This window comes from Siphateles boraxobius, unplaced genomic scaffold (assembly GCF_051911475.1).
Source record: "Siphateles boraxobius isolate OS27281-9 unplaced genomic scaffold, OSU_SipBor_1 66, whole genome shotgun sequence".
NCBI classification, from domain to species: Eukaryota; Metazoa; Chordata; class Actinopteri; order Cypriniformes; family Leuciscidae; genus Siphateles; species Siphateles boraxobius.
This window is the reverse complement of record NW_027509193.1, coordinates 17,512,375-17,523,617: the sequence shown is the minus strand read 5'-3', so window position 1 is coordinate 17,523,617 and position 11,243 is coordinate 17,512,375. Positions and strand designations below refer to the sequence as shown.

The 11,243-nt window shown below is 41.0% G+C and overlaps 1 protein-coding gene and 2 non-coding genes across 3 annotated transcripts; all 3 read left to right on the top strand.

Annotated features, from left to right (window-relative positions):
• The first annotated feature begins 455 nt into the window (after positions 1–455).
• On the top strand, positions 456–5,176 carry rpl3 (ribosomal protein L3). The gene is made up of 9 exons (XM_077212583.1): positions 456–525; positions 2,088–2,280; positions 2,519–2,687; positions 3,038–3,173; positions 3,440–3,626; positions 3,854–4,014; positions 4,101–4,202; positions 4,290–4,505; positions 5,057–5,176. Exons 1-9 carry the CDS (start codon positions 523–525, stop codon positions 5,099–5,101), a joined length of 1,212 nt encoding a protein of 403 aa, XP_077068698.1. The 5' UTR covers positions 456–522; the 3' UTR covers positions 5,102–5,176.
• On the top strand, positions 3,692–3,788 carry LOC143722509 (small nucleolar RNA U83B). The gene has a single exon (XR_013196917.1). It is a non-coding gene; the product is annotated as a small nucleolar RNA U83B (small nucleolar RNA).
• Positions 4,836–4,970, top strand: LOC143722508 (small nucleolar RNA SNORA54). Its single transcript, XR_013196916.1, has one exon. It is a non-coding gene; the product is annotated as a small nucleolar RNA SNORA54 (small nucleolar RNA).
• Positions 5,177–11,243: the final 6,067 nt, after the last annotated feature.

Below are 11,243 nucleotides of genomic sequence, written 5' to 3'. Positions count from 1 at the left end.
ATTCACCACCTTTCATTTCAATTTATAAGCTGTCAGATAAGACCAAACAAGACATAGTTATAGCCTACGTTAGAACACAGTAGTAGATCAATAGTACGAGAAAGCACGTGTCCTGTGAAGCGCCTACTAAGTTAACGTTACCCATGTTCGCTCAGCCCCACAGCAACCTAACGTTAGATTTTCCGTCTAAACGCATTTTATGAGTAATAATAATAGCAAGAACAATTTGTACAAAGAAAATAAACATTGAGTAAGATTGGTTGCATATAACATAACTTTCTAACTTGTGGTTGACCTTAATCTTGGCACAGAAGGAATAAATGTGAAAATTTGACATCGTATCGACTTCATCGACATTGAGCAGTGCACAATGCATTGCTCACCAATAGAGGGCGACGCCACTTGAGGATCGTATAACGTACGAGACGCGTATTCCGTGACGCACACGCGTCGAACGCCCGTTTTCCTTTATAAAGAAGCTCCGCCTCTCAGTCGATCTCTTTCAACCGGACCGGTGACAAAATGGTGAGTGCTCGACTCTCTTTCACAATCCATCCTAAATCAAAGGCATCTTTCTTATTTTAGACTCATTATGTTCACTATATTACACATCGAAGATAAACGACTGTATTGCTTTGGTTATAGATTGTAATTAATCTCTGAGCCTGAATTTTTTGCACATGGTGTGTGTGATTGACCGTAGGGAAAAATGGCAGCGTTCTTCTCTGCTTTGAGCTTGAACACACACGATTTGAGTGTTTTTGGAAACGCGGATACATTAGTTAGATATTATAATCCTTTCTGATTGTTAAACTGTATTTTTCTGAGTTTTACTGTTCTCATTATGGTTTCTTTACGCGATTCTTTGTAGGGCCTGACTGTCTCTTGAGGTGCCTACGTAAATTTTACAGCCGCAAGTTAAAGGGGCAGTCAGTAATTTCTTACGCTGCCGTTTATGCTCATGGGTCCCAGAAACCGACTTTTGTCCTCTTTAGTGGACTCTATATTTTATTGAATTGCTCTGACACCATGCATGTCACAGTTTTAAGTCTGAATGTCCCGTAAATTGCACATTCACGGCTTTTCAGCAATCCCAAATATTTGGAGGTCTCGTGACAACATGGGCTTTAAAAATTAATTTAGTTATAAAGTTAGTACTCATGGAAAGTTACAATAATTTGTAGTCACTTAAATCAGACGTTTTTTTTTAATTTGTCAAATCAAATTCAGTAAAATATGGTTATTAATCAATATGATTTTGTTACGAAACAGAGCATTGGTTTTCATGTTCACTGTAGAGGACACAGGACTTAATGTTATTATAACTACTGTTTTGCATGTCAATTAGACATTCTGGGGAAACAAGTGAATGAGGAAATTATATCAATGTTCCTATGAAATATTAGATATGAAAATGAACATTACACTTTGCCCAAGAACACCAGTAAATTAGATGCATTGTATTGAATGGGACAACCCATGTATGGCCATTTTAACCACATATTGCATAAAGTAAAATGGTGCATCAATTCTGTTATCTTTCATAACTGAGAATCATCTTTATACTATTTTTTTTAAATCATGAATTTTTTTTTTAAACAAATGAGTCTTTGTCCACTACAGAGGACATAGCGTAACATGAATAAAATATTTTTTAGTTTTTCCATTTTGTTTCTTATGCTTTTAAACTATGTAATGACATTACTAAATTCAAAACTTTTCCTCTGGTTCCCAGGAGGATATGGGAGACTTGATGTTCCCTTGTGGCGACCCGTTCAGTTTAAAATCCGTGTTTGTTAATTTTCGTAAAAATATAAACTATGTAAGGACAGTATAATTCAAGAGACTTAAAGTTTAGTTTTCCTTGCTGAATTTCTGCACGAGTGTGCAAGAGACTGCAGCAATGGTTAAATGTGTTGACATTGAAAAACAAGAGAAAAGTAGCCCAGTGGAATGGGAAACATGCATTCTGTTTGAGTAGGGCCCCTTCAGATGTTTGTTCTATTAGAAATTGCCCTCTATGAATGAAATTGGATTCTTTTAAAGTTTGTATCTAACATAATTACTGAAACTTTTATTTTTTCTAGTCTCACCGTAAATTTTCGGCCCCACGCCATGGCTCTCTGGGGTTCCTGCCACGCAAGAGGTGTAAACGCCATCGTGGTAAGGTGAAGAGTTTCCCTAAAGATGATCCCAGCAAGCCTGTTCACCTGACTGCTTTCCTTGGCTACAAGGCTGGTATGACCCACATCGTCCGTGAAGTTGACAGACCTGGCTCAAGTGAGTTAACGTTTAAGTGTTCAGATTTTGTTACATGTAGAAAAGTGCTCTACTGTGCCTGCCAGTGATGAAATCCTCGACGGGCGGACATATTTGGGCTTTTAATCCCTTGCTGAATGTCGAGTACTGAGAGCAGTTGCGTAATCAAATCTTAAATCTGCGTTCTTAAGTATAGCTTGGTGTTTAATATCTGTGAAGTCTTATTGTTTGCAGCTAACTAGATTGTCCTTGTTCTTAGAGGTCAACAAAAAGGAGGTGGTTGAGGCAGTGACCATTGTAGAGACTCCTCCCATGGTTGTAGTGGGTGTTGTTGGATACGTCATGACCCCGCGTGGCCTGCGCTCTTTCAAGACCATCTTTGCAGAGCACATCAGTGACGAGTGCAAGCGTCGCTTCTATAAGAACTGGTAAGGCTTGGTTTTGAAAGTATGATGCTTGCATGTTTAGTCTGGAGCTGATAGATGTTGGCCAGATTAAACGATCACGTTTTCCTGAGCCATTCTAATGTGTCGGTGTGGTGCAGCTCCGCTCAGGTGCCTTGTGCCCTGATGAGCTCCGGGCTCCTCTGGCCGGTGGAAAGGGCTCCTTAGAAACCGTGCCATGAGCCGAAATTACCTATTGCTGTTGACGCCTCCCCTTTACCATGAGGATGGGCAAAGCAGCTATGCCCAGTCTCCTTCCACTGGCCTGCTAGGCTATGAAGGGGCTGTGCCAACCTTTCTTTGTGCTTTCCCCTACCCTCATCTACCACGTTCAGGTACAAGTCCAAGAAGAAGGCCTTCACCAAGTACTGCAAGAGGTGGCAAGATGAGGAGGGCAAGAAGCAGCTGGAGAAAGACTTCGCCTCCATGAAGAAGTACTGCCAGATTATTCGCATCATTGCCCACACACAGGTGAGCTTATTTACAGGTGAACCCATGGAGTAGGTCATCTTTTTAACTTGGGGTCCTGTGAAATCTCCCACCCCCAATGAAATTGTAAATTAAGCAACTACATTTTATAAGACTGAATTGAACAATGAAATTGAGCATTGTCAAGCTGGGGTGTACACAGAACTGTATAAATTTAAAACATGGATTAAAGTCTTTGTGTAACTACTCTTCTTATAATTGCTTATGTTTTGTCATGAAGATTTACCGAACGTTCGTTTTGTCTGTAGATGCGCCTGCTGCCCCACAGACAGAAGAAGTCCCACTTGATGGAGGTTCAACTGAATGGTGGCTCTATCGCTGATAAAGTTGACTGGGCCAGAGAGAAGCTTGAGCAGTCAGTTCCCATCTCTAATGTCTTTGCTCAGGATGAGATGATTGATGTTATCGGCGTTACCAAGGGTCATGGATGCAAGGGTAGGTGGATGGCTTTGTTCAATATCTGTCCGATCCCATGATTTTAATTTTGACCTGACAAGCATTGTGCATATAATGATGAAAGACATGGATTAATAGCGTCAGGCATGGCGCCCGAAATGCATGAGGAAACTCCCATGCTGCCTTCCTTCTGACAGCACACTTGCCATATTATAAGCAAATGAGCTTCAAAGAGGCCTTTTCTGATCAAAGATGTGTTACTGTAGGTGTGACAAGCCGTTGGCACACAAAGAAGCTGCCCCGCAAGACCCATCGTGGACTGCGTAAGGTGGCCTGTATTGGAGCATGGCATCCTGCCCGTGTGGCTTTCTCTGTTGCGCGTGCCGGTCAGAAAGGCTACCACCACCGAACTGAGATCAACAAGAAGGTGAGTCCTCAGAAATTGACTCAAGCATTCCTTTGGGGTCTCATTTGTGCGTGTATTCTCTTATATAATTCTTTTTTTTATATTAGATCTACAAGATTGGTGTGGGCTTTCACACAAAGGATGGGAAAGTAGTTAAGAGCAATGCCTCTACTGATTATGATCTGTCCAACAAGAGCATCAACCCCCTTGTGAGTGTGTAGATGTCTATCTGATGTGGATTTTGGTTGGTTCAGACTATGTAGTTGCTTTTTAAACGGGCTCTTGTGTTTTCTTAGGGTGGATTTGTGCACTATGGTGAGGTGACCAATGACTTCCTCATGCTGAAAGGCTGTGTGATCGGAACCAAGAAGAGGGTTTTGACCCTGCGCAAATCCCTTCTGGTCCAGACCAGCCGCCGTGCTCAGGAGAAGATCGAGCTCAAATTCATCGACACCACCTCCAAGTTCGGTCATGGACGTTTCCAGACCATCGAGGAGAAGAAAAACTTCATGGTAAGTGCTTGACAACTTTTACTCATGGTTTCTCGCAGCACCCTCTCAGACTGTGGTCCAAAGATGTTGGTCAGAATTAGGCCAGGCCTGGGTCTATAGGGTGTGTCAGTGCATGGTGAGACTGACCTGACTCATCGCCGCTCTGTGGTTGATGTGCATCATGCTTGGCTGGATCACTTGAAGTTTTAATTGGTAGAATTTAAACCTCGATCCCGTAGAGATCAAAATTGATTGACATTGCGCATACTTTGTTGAATGCAACTTACATGAAGTGGCAACCTTAGCTGAAGAATGCAATGATTCTGCTGACTTATGATCCTAGGCACATCAGTGCACTGTTCGTAACCTGTTTCAGCTAATCAGTCTGAGATTTGGGTTCCATTCCAGTGCAAAATTAAAACTCGGTGAGGCAGGGGAGTAGTGCCTCATTTGTGCTTTCTCCCTGTTCACTCTCTGATGACATGACTCCAGTTGTACTTTTAAAACATCCAGTAATTCGTCTAAAATTTGATGGCTGGTAACTTTTTCTTTTTTCTCCCCCATCTCAACAGGGACCCCTCAAGAAAGACCGTCTCGCCAAGGAGGAGATGTCATAAATGTGCTCGTCCTCTGCTCTGTCTGGTGTTGTCATGCAGTACTGCAGAGTTGTTTAATAAAAATAAACAAAATGATATCTGTCTCTGTTTTTAATATTAATTTACAGTCCCTCTATTTATATAGTTCAAATAATTTACAAATTTTACACTGAGCTGATTGTTCTAACAGGGCTCTCAACAATGGAATGTGGAAGCTTCTAATATTTTTATATGCTGATCAAGGCTGATTCAAAAATATATATATTCTTGAGCCCAATGAAACAGTTTAAATATTGGCAATACATAATGTGTTAAATTTTTCATGACTTTTCCAGGACTAGAAATCAAACTTTTAACATGAGAAACCTTAAATATATTGATGTAGTGTTACTGGTTCTTAAAAGGGATAGTTCACCCAAAAATTATGGACATTCTGCTCATGTCATTACAAACCTATGAAACTTTTGTTCATCTTCGGAACACAAAAATGGTGGTTTTGAAGAAATCTAGAAAGCTTTGTCTCCATAGTCAGCTATACAACTGACCCTTTGATGCTTCAAAAAGTTCATGAATTCATATGGACAATTCTAAAGTAAAATTCCTTGTTTGCTTTATATGATGACCTTAATTAAATTACGCTTTTATTCACAGATCAACATTGATCATCAACTGTAATCAACTGTAAACCAGCTCAACCAAGCCTCCTTGACATGCGAGAATGAACCTTGTTCTTGCAGAAGCTCAAATGTGCTGTGTAACAAGAATGAACCTCATTGGTTCTTGCATGTCAAGTGAGCATGTTTGGGCTTTAATTTACCACAATTGATGTTTAATGTTAATGTGATTTAAAAGCCTAAAATAAATCTGTTCATATAAAGGGATTGCGTCACTTAAGAGAATTTGGACGAAACCACTCAAGATGGATTTTATATCTACAGGTCCTTCTAAAAAAATTAGCATGTTGTGATAAAGTTCATTATTTTCCATAATGTAATGATAAAAATTAAACTTTCATATATTTTAGATTCATTGCACACCAACTGAAATATTTCAGGTCTTTTATTGTTTTAATACTGATGATTTTGGCATACAGCTCATGAAAACTCAAAATTCCTGTCTCAAAAAATTAGCATATCATGAAAAGGGTCTCTAAACGAGCTATTAACCTAATCATCTGAATCAACTAATTAATTATAAACACCTGCAAAAGATTCCTGAGGCTTTTAAAAACTCCCAGCCTGTTTCATTACTCAAAACCGCAATCATGGGTAAGACTGCTGACCTGACTGCTGTCCAGAAGGCCATCATTGACACCCTCAAGCAAGAGGGTAAGACACAGAAAGAAATTTCTGAACAAATAGGCTGTTCCCAGAGTGCTGTATCAAGGCACCTCAGTGGGAAGTCTGTGGGAAGGAAAAAGTGTGGCAAAAAACGCTGCACAACGAGAAGAGGTGACCGGACCCTGAGGAAGATTGTGGAGAAGGACCGATTCCAGACCTTGGGGAACCTGCGGAAGCAGTGGACTGAGTCAGGAGTAGAAACATCCAGAGCCACCGTGCACAGGCGTGTGCAGGAAATGGGCTACAGGTGCCGCATTCCCCAGGTCAAGCCACTTTTGAACCAGAAACAGCGGCAGAAGCGCCTGACCTGGGCTACAGAGAAGCAGCACTGGACTGTTGCTCAGTTTTGCATGTCATTCGGAAATCAAGGTGCCAGAGTCTGGAGGAAGACTGGGGAGAAGGAAATGCCAAAATGCCTGAAGTCCAGTGTCAAGTACCCACAGTCAGTGATGGTCTGGGGTGCCATGTCAGCTGCTGGTGTTGGTCCGCTGTGTTTTATCAAGGGCAGGGTCAATGCAGCTAGCTATCAGGAGATTTTGGAGCACTTCATGCTTCCATCTGCTGAAAAGCTTTATGGAGATGAAGATTTCATTTTTCAGCACGACCTGGCACCTGCTCACAGTGCCAAAACCACTGGTAAATGGTTTACTGACCATGGTATTACTGTGCTCAATTGGCCTGCCAACTCTCCTGACCTTTACCCCATAGAGAATCTGTGGGATATTGAGAAGAGAAAGTTGAGAGACGCAAGACCCAACACTCTGGATGAGGTTAAGGCCGCTATCGAAGCATCCTGGGCCTCCATAACACCTCAGCAGTGCCACAGGCTGATTGCCTCCATGCCACGCCGCATTGAAGCAGTCATTTCTGCAAAAGGATTCCCGACCAAGTATTGACTATTGAATGCATAACTGAACATAATTATTTGAAGGTTGACTTTTTTTTTTTGTATTAAAAACACTTCTTTTATTGTTCGGATGAAATATGCTAAATTTTTGAGATAGGAATTTTGGGTTTTCATGAGCTGTATGCCAAAATCATCAGTAATAAAACAATAAAAGACCTGAAATATTTCAGTTGGTGTGCAATGAATCTAAAATATATGAAAGTTTAATTTTTATCATTAAATTATGGAAAATAATGAACTTTATCACAATATGCTAATTTTTTGAGAAGGACCTGTATATACTTTTTGAAGTATCAAAGTTTGTTGCGTAGCTGGTCAGAGAGCTCCCAATTACTTAATTTGTGTGAACACAAAAGATCTTTGTGTGCTGAAGATGAATGATAGTCTTATGGGTTTAGAACGACATGAGGGTGAGTAAATGAACGATTTTTCATTTTTGGGTGAACTAAACCTTTAAGGGGAAACTCATTTTTTATTTTATGTTTGGCTTAATGCTTCTGTCCTGTTAAATAAGTAATTTTGAGGGCCCCTTCTTTGAGAAACACTGGTGCTCAACACTTTTCTAGTTTGATCTGCTGTTTCACTTGGATATACCTCACAATAGGGAAGAAAAGACTAGCACAACTTCCTTTTCATGCTAAGTTTAAGTCTTTTCCAAATACTCAGACAGAGTTGAAAGGTAATGTGTCCATTAAAACCGAAACCAAATAATAAAATTAAAAGTTGCCATAATCTTATATCTAAGGACTCAACCAAAGTCGCTTATGCCAGGAAATGTGGTCTAACTTTGTTTTCTGTATATGACCTCTGTGAAAGGTTGCTCCACGAAAGCAATGCTGCAGAGCAGGAAGTGGATCAATGGCACCCTTGTAGAACCCCCCGACTCAGCGAAAATCCTGGCCTTCAAGTGCTTGGTCAATAATGAATGCTTTATATACCTTAATTAGTATTGTACATTCACATGGCTCCTGGAGGACAAAAGTTGATTCAGAACGAGTTTGGAAAAGTCTACACTGAATCTTAGCTCGAGCCTTTGACAAAGCACTATGTGCTACTTTTTATTCCACAGCCCTCCATATTCGACAAGCTTACATCTCAAAGCAGGTGTATAATGCAAAATCTCTTCAATAAAGAGCTAATTAGCTCACTGACTGACGGCAGCATTGTAATAAGAGATGATAGGACTTATGAGGGCTGTGTCAGGAATTCTACCTTCCTCTGTAACATTCATCTATCCAACCACAACACCCCACAGCACTCAGTCCCAGATGTCCACAGCAAAGAAACAGCTGGCTTTTTCCACTCCCTCTGGCCTCCCACCCAATCCCCCCATTACATCACAGTTGCATGAGAGCTGCTGAGGACTTTCATTGCACCACTGTCTGTTTTCCGTGTGTAAATTTTGCTGTAGCGATCTCAAGCAACAATAGTTTAGTTACGAAAGGCCTGTAGGTTTTGTCCTTGAGAACCAAGCATCCCTCTGTGCATCGGGGGATGTCAAGTTAGGATTGAGGCTTTTATTTATGACAGAGTCCAAAGGGAGCTCACCTAATTAAGACTCTTTGTCCTCACTGACTCGTTGCAAAACTGCTTCTCCCATCTTTTTACAGCGTAATAAGAACCCTGGAAGCTCTTCACACACTATTTAGGCCATTCTCTTTCCTCACATGGTAGATTTTCTGCACTCTTGGCAAGAATTGCTTCGCCCCTCACCCACAACCCTTACGGCAATATTCATAAGGATTTATAAAGGATGGCTCCGTTTTGTGATGAGCTTATACCTCGGAGTGTTGTCATCACTTTTCTATCGCAGCTTGTCTTTTTTGAGCTTTTTCAAAGAGAAAGGCTTACTAATACTTTAACTGGTCACTTCAAGCAAGCATCAGAAAGAGATAAAGGGGAGGGGAGATGAAAGACGGTTTTGATTATTAGACGCACGAATCCTAGAATCGACCTGGATTTCACTGGGAAAAATCAAGGGGTCAAGGTTTGGGTAATTAGCATAATAGCCTGATCACATGGTATTTGCAGCGGTGATTGGCTCAAAATGTGCTTAAATTAATGTCGTTACTTAGTATAATAGCTATCAACTAATAATTGAGGGAGGACCGGATTTTGTTGTTGTTATTATACAGACCTCCTTGTGATGTATAATAATGGAGTGTGTAGTAAAAGAGAGAAGACCAGGGATGAAAGGGCCGGAGCAGTATGTCATTGTGGCCGAGGGGCGAGTGTGTGTTGGTCTCCTCTCTGCACAGTGCTCTTACGTAAGGAGCTCTAGCAGGGCAAACAGCTATTCCCCTAGTGTCCTATCTTCTGCTCTCCACCCCTCCTCCTCCTCTTCCCCTCTTATGTCATACCCTTCATTATTGTTTATGGTCTCTAAATGTATTGTTTAACATATTCAATAGTATCATTGTTTATAGAGTATGATTCATGCAGAAAATATATGTTATATATTGGTATGTTTTTGGAGATTGAAATTGTGTATGTATAAATGTTTATAAATATTTGTCCTTTGTTATTTTGACTTGCATTTCAGGAGGATACAATGCCCAAATACACTTCCAACATAGTACCACTAGTGTCATAAGGCACACAGATCAGATGTCTTCTAAAGGACAAGAGTATCTACGCAATATAAAGAAAACATGCTCTGGAAAAATTGAGAATTCTTTTTTATGTCTCCTCAGAATATAATTTGATGGCAATAAAAGCATAGCTAGTTAAGGAGGGTCATATTCTATTTCTGTCTTGACATTATTTTATTTTTTAGGTTATTGTTGATTGTTATTTATTATCTGGTTGTATTTAAGTTCCTATTTGCTGTCAATTTCTGGTCACAGTATGAGTAGAGCATATCTTTAACTTATTATTGTGTGTGTGTGTATGTTGCCATAGATTGATTTCCAAATATAATACACATTTGTTTTATCTTCGGAAGAGAAGGAGGTAAAGACAGTGGGCAGTCCTTGGCTAGAGTCTGCCTAACTGCAGCCCTGATGCACAAGTGCAGCACTGTGGAATCAGTATTCTGAGCTGGTTCCTATGGACACAGCATTCTTAAAGCCAGCAACAGACAGCGTCACCAGACTCTTGAGCAGAAGACAGGCCCAGCACGCGCTTTCTCAGCTAACCGCTAGAGGGCGAGTGGCGCACTACAGCTGCACGACATCTCACCTTGCATGTACGTGAAGAGGGACAAAGGAAAGGGTTAATCATCGTCGCGCTAAGCAATGAGTGATACAGCTACTAATTAGTTTCATTGTGTGAGTGAGGGAGCTGAATTTATTGATGCTGTGCCATAATTTATATTCTTTACATTCTCAAAGTATTATTTTATCACGTGAGCAGTTCCTCATTGCTTCATTCAATCAGTTAGGTTCGCGTTCGCAGAGTTGCTTTACGGTTTTCATCTGAATGGTTTGCATCTCTACCTGTGGGAGTATATATAGTGTTGCCATAGGAAAGCATAATTCCCAGTACGAAGACTTGAACAGGTGTGTACAATTTGAAGTCATGAAGTGGCGCTGCGCAGACCGATCGGTGTATGACATCAAAGTATTGCTTGAGTGATTCAAAAGTGGAGCCTGCTCTCAAATAGCCTAGCTCTCGCGGTACTTTGACGTCATACATCAATTGGTCTGCGCAGCTCTGCTTCAAGTAGAACACACCTAACAGCTCAAAATTGAACTTCACATTGCCATTTTTGGTGCTTTTCCACTGCATGGTACGGCTCAGTACGGTTCGGCTCGCTTCGCTTTTCCACTGCGTGGTACGACACGGCGCGGCACGGCTCGGTTCCCTTTAGCTCGGTTGCTTTTCCACTGCAGTTAGTAGGCTACCGCTTCAAAGTGGGTGGGATTATGACTGATCGTTATAGTTTATCCACTCCTCGTCAACCAACGAGAGGAAC